Below are 18,157 nucleotides of genomic sequence, written 5' to 3'. Positions count from 1 at the left end.
TGCGACAAAGTTCCTCACCAGACTTCTGTACTCCTCTTCCTGATCATCCCAGATACACCCCATGATGGCTGTGTCGTCTGCAAACTTCTGAATGTGGCATAATTCAGAGTTGTAGCAGAAGTCAGAGGTGTACAGGGTGAAGAGAAGAGGTGACAGCACAGTTCCCTGTGGTGCTCCTGTGCTGCTGACCACTGTGTCAGACGTGATGTCCTTCAGCCTGACGTACTGTGGTCTGTCGGTGAGGTAGTCGGAGATCCAAGCCACCAGGCAGGGGTCCACCTCCATCCTGTTCAGTTTTTCTTGAAGCATACAGGGCCGGATGGTATTAAAGGCACTGGAAAAGTCAAGAAACAGGATCCTGACCGTGCCTTTTCCCCCATCCAGGTGTGAGTGGGCTCTGTGTAGGAGGTACAGGATGGCATCCTCCACTCCGACACCCGCCTTGTATGCAAACTGTAGTGGGTCCTGGGCATGTTGTACCTGTGGTCGGAGGAGGTTGAGGAAGAGCCGCTCTAGAGTCTTCATAAGATGTGACGTCAGTGCCACCGGTCGGAAGTCATTCAGCTCATTGGGCCGGTTCTTTTTGGGGACCGGGACGATGCAGGATGTCTTCCATAGGGCGGGCACTCTCCCCAGTCGCAGACTGAGGTTGAAGACTCGTTGTAGCGGCTCCCCAAGTTCAGCAGCACACGCCTTTAGCATCCTAGGACACACCTTGTCTGGGCCTGCTGCCTTTCTGGGGCGAAGCTTCCTCAGTTGTCTCCTGACCTGATCCACTGTGACACTGGGAGATGTTTGGGAGGAGGGGAGGGGGGGAGATGTCTTGCTGCTGAGAGAGGGATTGGAGGAGGGGGGTGTCATGGTGTCAGGAAGGGGGGGAAGCGAGGGAGGTAGGAGAGTGGGGATTGGACTCTGTAGAGAAGGTGAGGGTGGGGGGGTTGTGGGCTGGTCAAACCTGTTGAAGAAGTTGTTAAGTTTGTTTGCCTTCTCCACAGTCCCCCCCACTGTGCTTTTCTTGGTGTTGTGGCCTGTGATGGTTTTCACACCATACTTAAATATACCTCTGGCGTAAATGTGCCTGTCAAGCACATTGTGTTTCAATTTTAAGGATTTACATGTCAGTGAAACTAAAGAAAACATCTGGTCTTTTATAGGTTCTGCATGTTGCTATCTGTGTCTTTATGTATTTATCATTTATTTATTTAATATTTCCATCAAATTAAAAGGTTAAAGTGTTGATAATCAAATGCGCTTGATTAACTGAAGTATGAGCGACTCTATAACATGGCTTCAGTTAAACATGTTCAGTCTTTTTATAATTGTACTGCTGTTAACTTTAACATTTAACAAGTACGGCTTGTGCAGAATTGTTCTTTTCTCTAAAAAGAACATGGTGCTATGACTTAGGTTTGCAAAGTGGCATCTGAACAAAGCACAAGACTTATACAACAGTAGGCCTCATTCATTAATGTGCATGGAATCGTTCTTATTCTTACCTTGTTCACAAGAAATGTGTTTGCATGAAGATTCACTAACAGATTCATTACATGTGCGCAATGGCCAATTTTGTTCTTACCACACTACACGTGTTGCAGGCTGCAACTGCAGGCTTCTATTTGTCGCCCCCAATCTGTATACCGTATGCTTAACATCATGTAATAGAGATTGAGTCCCAAAAGGTTGATTCTGTTCATCTGGACGTAGCATTTTCAGTGGGAGAAACGTTTTGTCACTCAGCCACTGAATGAACAATGGGCTGGGAGTTCCTCGATCATTAATATGGAAATTGTCATGAACATTGGTCAATAGCCACTGATCAATGGCCATGAGTACCATTCACAAAGAGTTGGGGCATGGCTGCAATGACAGATTTAGCCTTAGGCCTCCTCCTCGATTCAGGGATGGTCTTTCACTTTTCATGTAACAGCCCATCGTTCATTCAGTTATTGTGCAAATGTGCTGTTTATAAAGTTGGGGAAACCTGCAGTCAGCTGAGACTGAAGAAGGATGAGTGACGAAACGTTTCTCCCACTGAAAACGCTACGTCATCAACTACGAATCAGCCTTTTGGGATTTACTCACCTGGATAATTGAGCATGCATCGAGACAATAGAGACTGAGGTGTAAGGGCAGGGATAGCTCAGTAGGTAGAGTGGTGGCCCCATGATCGGAAGGTCGGGGGTTCGACTCCACTGAACGGCTACCCTGAGGTACCCCTGAGCAAGGTACCGTCCCTACACACTGCTCCCCGGGCGCTGCATTGGTGGCTGCCCACTGCTTCACTGGGTGAATGGGTTAAATGCAGAGGAACTATTTCCCTATGGGGACTAACACGCACACTTTACTTTAAGTAAAGAGACTGGCTTGCCAAACTAAGGTAAAAAAGAAACATGAGAAAGTTTCCTGAAGAAACTTATATAAAACTGTCGGAGAAGGAAGCGCAGGAATCCACAGGAGTTATGAGAGGTTGAAACAAACAAGTAAATGAAGGAGGAAAAAAACCTGAGCGATGCTCTGGCTGAATATCGATACACTCGCTAACCAATAAATTGATGAATCACTGATCTTTTTGTGTGAAATGTTTACACACATTTACGCACAGGTTTGTGTGTATGCACTGGTTATAAATTAGGCCCACTGAGCTGACAGTGAACTTCTCTGTATACCCAAACACTCTAGAGTCAGATGTTGTGTCCAACAAATAAAGTTTTACTGCCTGAAAATTAAATAAGTAGAGCAAAAATCACCCACAACAATCTCAGAATCTTTTAAAGTCATGCAGCAAAATTTAAATTATAGTTACTAAAAGTGGTTCTGCGAGTCATAGAATCACGATTTGTACATAGTTTCTCTTTTAGTTTAGTTTTTGTGTTTATGTCTTATTCATCTGAGGTTCTCTTTTATTAATTTTGAGACCAGGCAAATATCGAATTATTCATTTATTTATTTTTTCATCGTGTTCTGAGATTTAAAACATTAAAAGAGGGAATCCCTTTTTTTAATGACTGTACTTCATTGCCTTTAATAATTATACTTTTACAACATTTTGTCCACTGTGATCATTTTAAAAACAAGTGATTGAGACACACAGGAATAATAACAATGCAACTCAGATATAATAATATATTTCAGTATATTAAAGTTTTTGTATTTGTAATAATTTGTGCAATTATTCAAAGCACTGATGCTCTGTACAAGTGAATAATTAGTGGATGTGTTTCAGAATAAATTAAGGTAAGATGAGTCCCCCTTACCATGGATCACTTTTAAGTTATTACTTTGTAGGTTTTTTGTGTCATGTCTAAAGACTAAAGACTATAAATTATAGTCTATTAATTAAATAGAAGCTTTGCCTGCCATCAATCAGTGCTTCACTAGTCATAGCTACTGTATATATATCTGTTTGTATGTGTCTACAGCTCAGTGGTGAAGGCTTAATGTTGTTGCAGGTTCGGTTATCTTTCCCCATTCATTTCCACAGTACCAGTGGTGAAGGCGACCTGGGAGAAAGAGTCTGGGTTTTTAGAGTATTATAGCGATGTTACTGATGCCTCCATACCAACAGTCAGTTTGGGAGTGTCCAATACTGAGAGGGGTAAGTTCATTAGCAGCAACAATTTTTACTGATAACTGCTGGATACAGATCAGAATATTCAATTACATTTTATTCATACAGCATCAATTCACAACAGTCACCTCAAGGAGGTTTATATTGTAAAGTAAAGAGTCTACAATATTAGAATGAAACCCCAACAATCATGTGATGCACCGTATTGTGTGTGTATAACCTCTTTTTAGGTTTTGTGGATATTATACATGGTTATGCTGAGAATATGTCAGCCAGTTTCCACTGGAAATGCCTTTTGGTTAAACTGTCAGCAAGGAATTTGCATTTGCACTGTTAAATTTTTATGTAACCTTAATGCACATAAAAAACTATGGAAGCCCGTTTCCGCCACAAAAAAAAAAAAAAAAGGATCCATAACTCAAAATTTCGAGTTATTTTCTCGAAATTTCGAGTTATTTTCTCAAAATTTCGACATATTAACTCAAAAATTTGAGAAAAGCAACTTGAAATTTCGAGTTAGCGCTGCCAATCAGTAATCTACGTGAATGACGTCATTTCCATGTTACCCGGAAGCTGAAGCCCTCAGCTACAAATGCTACAGCTAAGCTACCGGTATTACATCCAGTCGTGAATGCACAGATTGCTGAGTGTTTTCAGCCTGGCTTCACAAATGATGAAATCCCTGTGTTATTAGCTGAATCACATGGTGTTACTATCAGCAAACATACTTTAATTTGTTGGGATCCGTTTTTGAGTGCGCGGTCCTGCGCCATATGCTTCCGGGTAACAAGAAAGCGACCTCATTCACGTATATTTTTGATTGGCAGAGCTAACTCGAAATTTTGAGAAAAGTAACTCGAAATTTCGAGTTATATTTCTCGAAATTTCGAGATAATAACTCGAAATTTCGAGAAAATAACTCGAAATTTCGAGTTATGGATACTAGCTTTTTTTTTTTTTTAGTGGCGGAAACGGGCTTCCATAAAAAACAGCTGCTTGTTTAAGTGAAAATACATTAATGGGTTTTTTGCACTAGTAAAGTTGTGGAGTTGTAAAGTATTTTGTCTAATGTCAATTATATCGTCAGTTATATCATTATCGCAAATTTTCAAATGTTTATCGTGATAAATATTTTTGGTCGTATCGCCCTGTTCTACTCTGATCTTCCTGGAGCTGATCATTGACTGAGTCTTTGCCCTCCTGGCTATTGTTCATTCCTTTCAGATGGTAGTCTTCAGTTTTCTTCCACGTCTCTCTGGTTTGGCTTTGCATTTTAAAGCATTGGAGATCGTTTTAGCTGAGCAGCCTATCATTTTCTGCACTTCTTTACATGTTTTCCCCTCTACAATCAATGTTTTGATTAAAGCATGGTGTTCTGAACAATGTCGGGCACGACCCATCTTTCTCAGGTTTTCAGAGAGAATTGCATGTAAAACACGTGCTGGCTTCATGCTTAAATAAGTTCCATGTGAATGACACCTGTTTCTTCACATAATGAATGACCTTACTGATTGGACTCCATACTGCTATTATTTTGAACATGCCCCTTTCACTTAATTATTTAATTACACAGACTCAGGTGCATCCATATCATGAATGTTGGGTCTGTTGGTCTCTCTGACTCTACTACACCTACTGGTAAATTATTTGCCATGTAATAATACGATTTCTACCAAAAAGATCGTGGCTCGGCTCGAACTGACAGTCTTGGTCGTTGTGTCCTTGGGCAAAACGCTTCACCAGTTGCCTACTGGTGGTGGTCAAAGGGCCCGGTGGCGCCAGTGTCCGGCAGCCTCGCCTCTGTCAGTGCGCCCCAGGGTGGCTGTGGCTACAATGTAGCTTGCTATCACCAGTGTGTGAATGTGTGTGTGAATGGGTGGATGAATGAATGTGTAAAGCGCTTTGGAGTCCTTAGGGACTTGTAAAGCGCTATACAGGGAGTGCAGAATTATTAGGCAAGTTGTATTTTTGAGGAATAATTTTATTATTGAACAACAACCATGTTCTCAATGAACCCAAAAAACTCATTAAAATCAAAGCTGAATGTTTTTGGAAGTAGTTTTTAGTTTGTTTTTAGTTTTAGCTATTTTAGGGGGATATCTGTGTGTGCAGGTGACTATTACTGTGCATAATTATTAGGCAACTTAACAAAAAACAAATATATACCCATTTCAATTATTTATTTTTACCAGTGAAACCAATATAACATCTCCACATTCACAAATATACATTTCTGACATTCAAAAACAAAACAAAAACAAATCAGCGACCAATATAGCCACCTTTCTTTGCAAGGACACTCAAAAGCCTGCCATCCATGGATTCTGTCAGTGTTTTGATCTGTTCACCATCAACATTGCGTGCGGCAGCAACCACAGCCTCCCAGACACTGTTCAGAGAGGTGTACTGTTTTCCCTCCTTGTAAATCTCACATTTGATGATGGACCACAGGTTCTCAATGGGGTTCAGATCAGGTGAACAAGGTGGCCATGTCATTAGTTTTTCTTCTTTTATACCCTTTCTTGCCAGCCACGCTGTGGAGTACTTGGACGTGTGTGATGGAGCATTGTCCTGCATGAAAATCATGTTTTTCTTGAAGGATGCAGACTTCTTCCTGTACCACTGCTTGAACAAGGTGTCTTCCAGAAACTGGCAGTAGGACTGGGAGTTGAGCTTGACTCCATCCTCAACCCGAAAAGGCCCCACAAGCTCATCTTTGATGATACCAGCCCAAACCAGTACTCCACCTCCACCTTGCTGGCGTCTGAGTCGGACTGGAGCTCTCTGCCCTTTATCAATCCAGCCACGGGCCCATTCATCTGGCCCATCAAGACTCACTCTCATTTCATCAGTCCATAAAACCTTAGAAAAACCAGTCGTGAGATATTTCTTGGCCCAGTCTTGACGTTTCAGCTTGTGTGTCTTGTTCAGTGGTGGTCGTCTTTCAGCCTTTCTTACCTTGGCCATGTCTCTGAGTATTGCACACCTTGTGCTTTTGGGCACTCCAGTGATGTTGCAGCTCTGAAATATGGCCAAACTGGTGGCAAGTGGCATCTTGGCAGCTGCACGCTTGACTTTTCTCAGTTCATGGGCAGTTATTTTGCGCCTTGGTTTTTCCACATGCTTCTTGCGACCCTGTTGACTATTTTGAATGAAACGCTTGATTGTTCGATGATCACGCTTCAAAGCAATTTTGAGACTGCTGCATCCCTCTGCAAGATATCTCACTATTATTGACTTTTCTGAGCCTGTCAAGTCCTTCTTTTGACCCATTTTGCCAAAGGAAAGGACGTTGCCTAATAATTATGCACACCTGATATAGGGTGTTGATGTCATTAGACCACACCCCTTCTCATTACAGAGATGCACATCACCTAATATGCTTAATTGGTAGTAGGCTTTCGAGCCTATACAGCTTGGAGTAAGACAACATGCATGAAGAGGATGATGTGGACAAAATACTCATTTGCCTAATAATTCTGCACTCCCTGTACAAATACAGGCCATTTACCACAACTCTGGTTAGTCACATTGGACTGCTATTATTTTGAACACAACTGTACATCACTTAAAGTCCAATAACCAAACTTTTAAACTTTGTGAAAAGCCTTCCCAGAAGTGTTAAAGCTATTATATCTCCAAAGGGTGGGCCGGCATCATAGTAAACCCTATGGATTAAGAATGGGTTGTCAAGTTCATATGCATGTGACAGCAGACAAATATATAATAGCAATATAGTGTACGGATCCGGCTTTTAGGAAAACTCCCCGTTTACATGAACAAATTGGAATCTATCAGATAGCTATGAATCTATGTTGTGTTCTAATCTCTGTGGTCACATATTGGGGTCATTGGTATTGAATGCTGCGCTGAGGTCTAACGGAACAAGCACAGAGATGTGTCCCCTGTCAGAGGTCAGATGAAGATCATTTGTAGCTTAAAATTGTTGGGAAGACTAGTCAGATTGTGTAGACACTCCAGAATATGCATTAATAAAGTCATCACGAAACTACCTACATGACAATAAGAAAGGCAGAGTTGGTCATAAGCCAAAAATGCACTTTATGTTTCGTACTATTTAGGAGATGCTGGTATGCTGAGAAATATGGCAAACATTGTGCCTGATTTGTATCAGCATTTATGCAAGTGTCGTCTGATCATGCTCAGTGAAACATGGAACACATTTGGGGATACTGGAGCACAATGTTGCCCTGAGCTGCAGGCATAAAAGCTGCAAGTGTTAAAGTTAATGAAGGAAAATTTAAAGCTCCTGGTCCCTGGCTCACCTCTGCACAGCTGGCTAATCACAGGATGTAATAGCTCCTTTCCTGAGGACTGAAGTATCGAGCTCCATATTTCCTGTCCTTACACATTTGAAGTGCACCACAGTCAGTCTATGAGCAGACAAATCAAAAGACAGTCTGATTTAATCAGTTAACTGGCTGTTAGCGGTGAAAAGAAGTGTGTATGTCACCTAATCTTTGTCATAATAGGCGCTCGAGCAAAAAATACTAAACAGAGCTTCTGTGAAAAAGACACGGACACCAGTTTTATCTCTCTAATGATATCACTCTTGTCTGAGATGCACCTTTGTGCTTTACTTGAAGTCCATTCACATGGAAGGGAGTTGCACATCCATCTATTCCTCATATCTATGCTTTCTCCTCTTGCACTTTGTCCACAACCTTTTCTTGGCTCTACTTTGTCATTTCACACACATGCAGGTGCTTTTGCTCATTCTTCCAATTCTCCCCATTTTTTATCATTTTGTAAACATTTTCTTCCATTTTATTGAAACACAACATTAACAAGTGCACTAAGAGAGGACAGCTCATCCAAAGGTCATGACCTTGACATGATTATCAACCAAAATAAATCAGCTCGAGCTGTTATTGAATGTGATGTTGAATCTTTTTCACATTTTCTTCTGTATATTTTATTCCCCTAAAGGACACTGTGGGAAGACGTTTGCAATCTTGAGGCGGTTTTTAGGCAAAGCTGTGCCGAAAGCCGATTGGCTGCTCATCGTTGATGATGATACTCTCATCAGGTAAGCTGGAAAATATTTTTTCTCTTTATTTAACACACACAGAAATTAATACATTGATATATCTATGGGCTCAAAATGTGGTCATAAATATTTTGTACTTGTAAAAAAGATTTGTATGTGTAAAAAAGATTTGTGTGTGCGTAAAAAAGATTTGTGTGTGGACTTAGAAAAAAAAAACCCTGCAAGTTACAAGTACGGATTTTGACCCTATTTTTCTTCCTTTCATCTGATTGGTCAATGTCATGTCAATCACAAATGTAACAATCCAACCAGAGAACAGATGGGTTTGGCTGTCGAGGGGCGCTTTTTTTGAACTGCAGGTCTTTGAAGGGAATAAATGCCCTTTTACATGCCAACCCAGCGTTTTCCTTCATCACCACGAAGGAAAACAGTCTGTGGTCGTCCGAGTTTGGTGATTTTTGTGTCACAGGTCTACGTGTTTAATACAGGGACTTCCACAGCCTTTTCAACAGCGCTGCGGACCGCAGGGTGGGGGCGGGCAGTGTTTTGGAAATGACAGTCTTCATTACAAAGCTTTCTTCGTTATGAATTAGCATACATGTTTTTATTGAACATTTGAAGAACTAGCAAAAAAAACAAACTCTTGTAGAGGACATAAAGTCAGAGATAGAAAAGACAAGGAGCAGGTGCATCTAGTACAGGTAGAGCTGCTGCAAAAACCCACAGAGCCCAGCAGCCAGCGTAACAAATTCTGGATCCTTTGCTTTTAGTTAGCAGTTAGCATTAGCAGCACATCCTGCGTCCGATGTGAAAGGACTTTTATGCTGCGCACTGTGACTCACAGCAATGGTCCTGGGTCAGCCCTGACTTTGTGTTAAACTAATCCTAAAGTAATAATGGTATTTCTAGCCACTGATATACCACAACTTTTTCCTTTCAACAGCTACTGAAAGTTAGGGGACCTAGCTGCTATCGGATATTTATATAGCGATCCTCCAGCTTCAAACTGTATCACCCTTCAAGGACCTGCAGTTCAAAAAAGCCCCCCCCCCCCGACAGCCAAACCCATCTGTTCTCTGATTGGATTGTTACATTTGTGATTGACATGACATTGACCAATCAGATGAAAGGAAGAAAAATAGGGTCAAAATCCGTACTTGTAACTTGCAGGGGTTTTTTTTCTAAGTCCACACACAAATCTTTTTTACGCACGCACAAATCTTTTTTACACATACAAATCTTTTTTACGCACACACAAATCTTTTTTACACATACAAATCTTTTTTACAAGTACAAAATATTTATGACCACATTTTGAGCCCATATATATCACAATACAATGTTATGAATAAAATAAAAAGCTACAGCCAGTCAGCCAGTAACTATAATCATGAAAGTTCTTTATAAAAAGGTTTATAATGTACTTTTTCATTCTAATCTGCATATTTAATATGAAATGCAAAAAAAAAGAAGTATTGTAGTGAAGTTTGCAAAAAAGTCCCCAATGTTAATCTTGTGTATCCTCCTATCCTGAATATATGGCCACAATGTCTAATGTCTAATGTCTAATGTTTCAATTCAACTGTTTTTAGTATCATTTACACTGTTGTATAAAATCAAACATGTAGCCCTGCACACTGGATTTGAGCGTCACGCCTTAAAATAGGATGCCACAGTTGAAAAAAGTCAGTGTGGGGCATTTCTTGCCTCTTAGGTAATCCACAATCAACTGTAAATACTATTATTGCAAAATGCAAGTAATCAGGAACCACAGCAGCTCAGCCGTAGCAGAAACCACGTAAAGTTACAGTGCAGACTCATCGAACGCTGTGGTCTCCGACACTCAATAACTGCAGGGCTCCAAACATCCTCTGGCATGAGCAAAAAACTGGCCCAGTACTTTTTTCTATTTATAGTGTATATGTATACTAGGAGTGGGGGAAAAAATCGATTCTGTGTAGTATCGTGATATTTTGTTTGCTAATAATGTATCGATAAAAGGACAGCAGAAATCGATATTTTGTTACAAAAAAGGTTTTTGTGCTCTGACTTCAGAGACTTTTTCTGAGCAAGAATCCTGACATTCCTTCACTGTCCAAATGTGTTTAACTTTTTTTATGGCAGCAATAAACATAAGAGTTTACTTATTTTAATTTAAGACATGTTTTATTTTAATTAAGTTTAAAACTTTTTTATTTAATGTAAAATTATATTTTGTTTTAATTTACTTTCAAATTCTTCAATTGCTGAATGGGCTGCAGTTTTCATAAATTGCATAGTTCAGAATAGCTATAATTGTACCAGATGGTTACATTCAGTTAAGTTGGACTAGACTGTAATACAAACCGTTCAGTTTGTCAACAATAAAACTGACTGAAATGAGAGAAAGACTGAGTGTGAGACTTTGATATTAGATAAAATGAATATTGATAAAGTTTACCTTTATGTACAGAATCTGAATATCGCAAAATATTTTAAAAAATTGCAATAATATCGTATCGTGCGTTAAGTATTGTGAGAATATCGTATCGTGGGATGTATAGTGATTCCCACCTCTAATGTATACTGTAGCATAGAAAACATGTCTTTTTGGGTTGCTGCCTTTCAATTGATCCTTATATCATAATGTTGTTACTTGTTGTTACTAAGATTAACTTCCACAATGTCACAATCTGGCTGAAGCACACTGCGTGGCCTTTGAATAGTGGACCCAAACGCACACACAATGGAACATGGAACGTAATTTGATTTAACAAAAGGCGAGCTGTTTTATAAGGCTGATGAAAAGGTACAGACAAAGGGCAAGGCAAACCGATGCAAAACTAAGCATTAACCTAAACTGGGTAAACTAAAATAGAACATGAAAAACTTTGACATGAACAAACCAGGACATGGATACATGAAACCCGGAAACATGGCTTGAAACAACAGACGACCTGACAATGAATGCATGACAGCAGACTACATAAATACATACGAGGCAGACGAGGAGAAAGGAAACACACGTGGAACACAGCTAATTGGAATGAACATAATGACGCGACAGGGAGAGGGAAACTAAACTCAATGAACATGGGACAGACCTCTTCAAAATAAAACAGGAAACATAACGAGACGCAGACATGGCAATGCGAGCCTGACGACATAGACGTGAAACACACGACAGACGTAGATGTGGACTTAACGTGACGGACGGACGAGGAACACGGACACTGTAAAAACATACAGAGGGAAAAGGGGACTGGAGATGAGACATGGACATAACTAATATTTTATTGTAGGCATGTAGGTACTACGTATGCTATGCAAACTTTCTCTCTCTTGGTCCACCAACAGTTTACCCCGGTTGAGACAGTTGCTGCGTTGCTATGACCCAAAGGAAGCAGTGAGCCTGGGGGAAAGATATGGCTATGGCTTGACCCAGAAGGGATACAGCTACACCACCGGAGGAGGAGGGTGAGGCTGGGTCAGATGATATTTTTGGGTTGTCGGTGTTAATGATTGTTGAGCCAAAACATGCAAAACCTTGTGTGAAAATTTGAACATTACTGATTTTTCTTTATTTAACATTAGAGGCAATAGTTGTACCTTAGCTATTACATAGCTACAATCAGATACAAGCAAGGCATGGCATCAAGGCCCATATTAGCTGGAACCAGTAATTTTTTTTCTGTTACATTGTACTTCTCCGTTGGCTTTGGTCTCAATTTGCATTAAAAGAGCCAGACCATAGTAAAAGGGAGTTAAAGCTGTTAGGCTGTGTGAGGATTTACCAGTGTTGCAATAAAGCAAAAATAAATGTTGCAATACAAACTCTATGCTTCTTACACGGGGTTTGTCCCAAAACCTTTGGCTTTCCTTGCAGTTTTCATGTCAGCTTTGAATTAAATACTGATAATAATATAACCACATTCTTCTGTGCATTATGTAATCCAGTCAAATGTTTTTTGCACATTTGTTCTTGTTGAAAATCTTTAACTGATGACTAAAATAAAAATAGTTTTTGGAGGGGTTAATGTATACATACCTAATATGCCTACATAGTAAGAACATAACAGAGGGAGCGCTACACACTGAACACCGTGTGTGTGTGTGTGTGTGTGTGTGTGTGTGTGTGTGTGTGTGTGTGTGTGTGTGTGTGTGTGAGAAGGATGGTGCTCAGCAGGACGGCGGTGTCCAGGCTGCTTTCCAGTAGTTGTGGTTGCTACAGCGATGATGCTCCTGATGACATGGTGCTGGGCAGGTGCTTCACTACGCTCGGTGTTCCCATTACACACAGTCCACTATTCCACCAGGTAGAGAGCAACACACACACGCACGTGTTCTTGTCACGGTGAACAGCTCTCTTGATGACGTTGTTTTTATTTTTATGAGAGTTGTAAAATAGAATAGAATAGAATTCAACTTTATTGTCATTGCACATGCACAGGTACAGGGCAACGAAATGCAGTTTGCATCCATCCAGAAGTGCTTTAGTGATATAGATATATTACAATATATATTAGCAATAATATAGATATGTAAGTATATTACAGAAATGGGTCTAAAACTTCCTGGGAAAGCAATGCGTAAATTAATTTGGTCTGTTTAAGCAGGTCAGCTGAACACAGAAAATGTGTGACAGATGTAAAGCATGAAGTTTTAATTAAACAGTAAATATCTGCTTGACTTAAATAGGAATCGTTTTTTTAAGAGCAGCTGCTTATGAACTTAAAATCTATTGTAATGTTTTCATTTACTGGAGCACCAATTTAATATGAGGCTGTTTAGTAAAAATAAATCCAAAGTGCTAAAGTTTAAGACGTGTGGGTAGGAGAATAGAAGAAGAGCCTTTCAAACCATTTCTGTCTTTGTTTTCTTGCTTTTGCGAAGTGACTCACACCTTGATTAAATGCACAGAGACGCCACTTAAATGAGCCCAAATTGCCCCAAGTGTTAATGAAGACATTAACCTTTACTTAGGACCAGATGATGCAGAGTGTGATACTCTCTTCCTGTTTGCCTTGTTTAAATGAAGGTCAATTAGAGAGACCCAGAGAATGCCATGTGGTTCTGCTTTCCTAACAGAGTGCTGAACCTCGCAACCCGAGAGAAACAATCTGTTTGCCACGTAGAAAAATAATTGAGACATTAATCATTTTGTCCCAGAAGCTTGCAGCTTTGTAATTAAACTGGTGGGGCTTTTTGAATTTTATTCTTGTGTTTTCTGCCTGTTAATTATAGTTTAACTTATGATTATGCGTTTACTGCTGGCTCTTTGAGATAATACAGATATCCTTGTTCTGTGGATAGGCGTGCGGGGCACACGCACAGACAGACAAACCGCTTGTCCTTGATATTTCAGGCCCGACCAGATGACTACTCCGAGGAAATGATCTCCACGCAGCACGCCATCTCCTTCCACAAGCACTGGAATGTAGATCCCGTGGCTGTCTACAGATACTGGCTGCAGGACACGCGACCACGAGATGAACTGTAGAAACTGTGTTTATGCAGTAAGTATGTCGTAGACAAGAATCAGTAACCACTGTTAAGGCTGCTGTAACATCCAGATAATGTGGGGAATTTGCCACATTTGTTTTGACATTGGTGTGTAGACTTTTGAGATCCCAATAAACAGATCTGACGAATCCCACCGCTGCATTTGGCAACAAATGCTCCGTAGCTCAGTACACACACTGGTCCAAGGAGTAAAATAATACTATTTTACCTCAGACACAAAGCTAGTCGCTGCTGTGGGTCATTCAGCTCATTGATATTATTTCTCTACCTCCACAGTTTCAACTCTGCCAACAAGAGCTCGAAATGTACGAAAGTGGTGGTGATACAGCTTCAACTCCTGGATCAAAGCATGAAATTCTCCCTGCTGCTGCCTTCTTGTAAGACGTGGATTGAACCAAATTCTTAGTCTCTTCCTTTTCTTCTTTAGAAAAGGGTCGGCTCATCATTGCTTGATGTTGACTTCTGTTTTTCACTGTACGTTTTTTTTTGTAGGACAAATTTTCAGCAAAAACGCAACGCATTCGACATGCTATATACATTACGCGACACGTTTGAATCTGGACATTTAACCATTGTTTAGTTGCAACGCACTCTGTGAGTAATGGACTTCAGACTAAAAGTTTGATGAATGCACTTTGTGATGATGGTAAAGTGAGGAGGAATTTGCCCAACATGTGATATTTTGCAGAATTAGGATCCAGAGTCGGACAAAGTAAACAAACAAAATATTAATAGGTCACAAGCAGTGTTGGTCAAGTTACTTAAAAATAGTAATTAGTTGAAAAAAAAACTTCTCCAAGAATGTAATCCTGTTACTTTACTGATTACTTATTTTCAAAAGTAATGAGTTACTTTATTATTTAGTTACTTTAAAAAAACAAAAACATAATAAAGCACTAGACCTTTCTGCCCAATTCTATTTATTTCTGCATAATCCATCATATAAAATGTAATCAAATGAAAAAGTCTGTTTTTAAAACTTTTTTATTAGTTTTAATCTTTTGACTTTATGCACATTGCATCAGACAAAAATTAAATTATATGCAACAGTCTTTGACTTGAAGAAATTTGTTTAACATTTAAACCTATTTTCTGCATATTCCAGCATATAAAATAAAAATAATGTTTTGTGTTTACACTCGCTTTTTCAGATAGATGCAAGTAAAACAGCAAAAAATGAATAAAATCAAAGATTCCGCAGCACTAAGTCCCGTCACTCTCAACTCTATTGTCACCTCTTTACTCGTTACTTTACTTTACTTACTTTACTCGTTAATATGTTACTGCCCATCTCTGGTCACAAGCAAAAGTCCAAAACACACTCGGCATCTGAAAACTCCAGGTAACAAACAGAAGGGTATCAACAGAGGAAGTTCAACAAACCCAAAGAATGCCTGATGACTGCAGTCATCAGCTTTTTCTGCTTAAGGACCAAGAAGTCAAACTAATATACTTGGAATAATAAAGCAAAGAAAAACTGGAATCAAACACAGAACAGCTGAAAACCTGTCCAAAAGGGCAAAATTAAAGCCACAAATCCCACAGACTATTACACAAAATCGGACAGCGATTTGTGTGAATTTGTCCAGTTTTGACGTATTTTCTGGTCAGCATAGACAAAAGTTGGAGGACATGATAATTTTTTCCTATTTCTTGGTTAAAGACTAGCTGTTGCCTGGATTGTGAAAACTTGTTAACTTTGTGTTGTAAAATTAGATTATTTATTTATTTTGGGGGGGGGGGGGGGGGGGGGGGGTTCGGTCTGAAACCTGAAAAAAGACGATTTGAGATCAGTCTCATAAAGTACACTAATTACCATTTCATATGTCATCACTATACAGAAAGATTCTGAAATGCACACTGTGAAGACTATTTATCTGTACAGTAAATTCCACGTGTGCATATTTTTGTCTATTTTCTTTGAATAAATCTGAAAATCTGAGGTTCAGTTGAAGTAAGCAGAACTTTATTTTTGATGTGTGAACGGCAGCACTGTGCGAATGTGGGTCAGTTAAAGAGTTGCCATCAGAGGTGACGAGATGAATTAAAATGTAATGTTTCATCCATTGTGTGGAAATGTTGGCGTGTTAACTGAAAATCTGCCATGTCTTTAAATTAACTTTTGAGGTTTTTTCGTAATGTTGAAATAAATATTCAGGAACATTTAACAAAGCCTTTTTATTTTTTGTTGAGTTACTGACATTAAGAATTGTTGTATTATGTGTGGCGGCGGATCCAGATGTAGACTCGTGAAATAAACAGATCTTTATTTTTGAAATCTAGTAAAAAAATCCAAACATGAAGACACACGAGAGGAGACGAACCGAGTACCAACAATACAACACGACAAAGAGCACAACAGAGGGAGGATTTAAAAACACAAGACTAATCGGAGATGCGAAAAAAAAGGAAAACACAAGTGAAACTCACAAAAGGAGAGACTATCAAAATAAAAAGGTAACTAACATCTAACAGAGAAACACAGACACTGGAAACACAAGAGGGCAGGAAATCTGAAACTCAGGGAATTAACATCAGCTGCGATGACAAATTATCAATAAAACAACCAAACCAGAGAGGAAAATCATGGAAAACAAAATATAAAACAAAACATATAAAACAACAATAAACAAAATATAAACCAGAATATGAAACTAACCAGCAAGAAGGAAAAACAACACATAACAATAAACAGAAATAAAATGTTGAACTTAAACCAGAGTCCAAACCTGGCATTATGATAAGTGCAGAATTGAACAGTTCTTTTTTCTGCTGGTAAGATTTGCTGGAAAACTAGATTTGGTTTTAAGATTCGAAGAAATTATTCCTCACAAGGTCATATAATGAAACTAAAGGGGTAAATAATACATGAATGAATGAATAAATAATGCAGTCGCCCAAACAAAGCTATTATTCATAGTGTGGACGTGGATTCAGTAGCCTGAGGGGGAAATTCCTTCAAAGCTTGTTGGTAAGGCACTAATAAAATATCCGACTGACACGCTGGCTTTTTGTGACTTTTGTTTTGTGTCGAATTCGCATCTCGTCTGAAATTCTTCTTTCTTTTGTCTGTCTCGCCATATATAAGTATTTGAGTATCACGCTGGGGGCACCGCTCCTGGATGATATTACAGCAAACTCATCATTTTCTCTGCCTGGGGCTGTGTGCCGTTTATTTTTTCCTGGCTCATCACATCCTTGAGGCCAAAATCCCCCGAGAGGCAGCTTGGCGCCATGTCACTGTGACAGTAATTTTTTGGAACAGGGGCCACAGTGGGGGCTGTGTATCATGGTAGACCCTTATATTCAGCATGAATTCTTGCAGAAGTAATGAATTCATCACATTGACGTTATTCATCCGAGGAAAATTGGTTGATTTAGACACTGTTTCGGAGTCCTTTGCTCTCCTTGACTCCCAGAAGTTTCATTTCCAGCGTTAATATCCGGATTCGGCTGCGACAATGTCACACATCTCATTTCCTATCATTATGTTTGTCTTTGACTTCTAGGTGTCACGTGGCAAACTTCACAAATGGATCATTGTGTTCCCGTTGCACTTTCACACATGCAGACACTGATGTAGATTTCATAAACCTTTGGGTACGTTCAGTGGTGCAGATGAGACACGGCCTGCTCGGCAGGTCCAGTGCTTCACTATTTTTTTTTTTTTGGAATTTCCATCAATAAACAGTAAATTACTTTCATTAAGCAAGCACTGATTATCATTGTTTTAAGTGGTAATAAATCAGGTTTGTCCACAATTACTGAGTATGTTCTACCACACTGCAAGCACAAACAGATTATTTACCAAGTAACTGAAGCACTGAGGCAGTTACTCCCATGTCAATTTTATGACCCCAGGAAACAGTGTTAGCGTTGACCTTGACCTTTGCCCAAGTTGACCCTTGGACAAAGGTCAAGAAACCATATTGAGTAATATAGCATATGAAGGGTTCTACAGGGGGGCAACTGCCCCCTTGCTGTAGAGGCTTGTCCTCTAGCTGCCCCCAACTTTTATGTCCTTAAAACACATCCAAAATCCTTTTATAGCCTTCAAATTAAATATTAACTTACCA

General features: G+C 39.6%; 1 protein-coding gene across 1 annotated transcript in view; it reads left to right on the top strand.

Annotated features, from left to right (window-relative positions):
• b3glctb (beta 3-glucosyltransferase b) overlaps positions 1 to 15,791 on the top strand; it is a 31,324-nt gene extending 15,533 nt beyond the window's left edge. Inside the window, exons 11-16 of the mRNA XM_080866108.1 lie at positions 3,482 to 3,595; positions 8,519 to 8,618; positions 11,916 to 12,035; positions 12,730 to 12,874; positions 13,924 to 14,074; positions 14,358 to 15,791. Coding sequence (XP_080722234.1) covers positions 3,482 to 3,595; positions 8,519 to 8,618; positions 11,916 to 12,035; positions 12,730 to 12,874; positions 13,924 to 14,058 — 614 coding nt within the window. The 3' untranslated portion in view covers positions 14,059 to 14,074; positions 14,358 to 15,791. The remainder of the gene's footprint in view (positions 1 to 3,481; positions 3,596 to 8,518; positions 8,619 to 11,915; positions 12,036 to 12,729; positions 12,875 to 13,923; positions 14,075 to 14,357) is intronic.
• The last annotated feature ends 2,366 nt before the right edge of the window (positions 15,792 to 18,157 follow it).

The sequence above is a fragment of the Rhamphochromis sp. 'chilingali' genome, assembly GCF_963969265.1.
Source record: "Rhamphochromis sp. 'chilingali' genome assembly, chromosome: 19".
Lineage (NCBI taxonomy): Eukaryota > Metazoa > Chordata > Actinopteri > Cichliformes > Cichlidae > Rhamphochromis > Rhamphochromis sp. 'chilingali'.
Note: the sequence above shows the minus strand (reverse complement) of the source record. Positions and strands in the feature narration are given on the sequence as shown.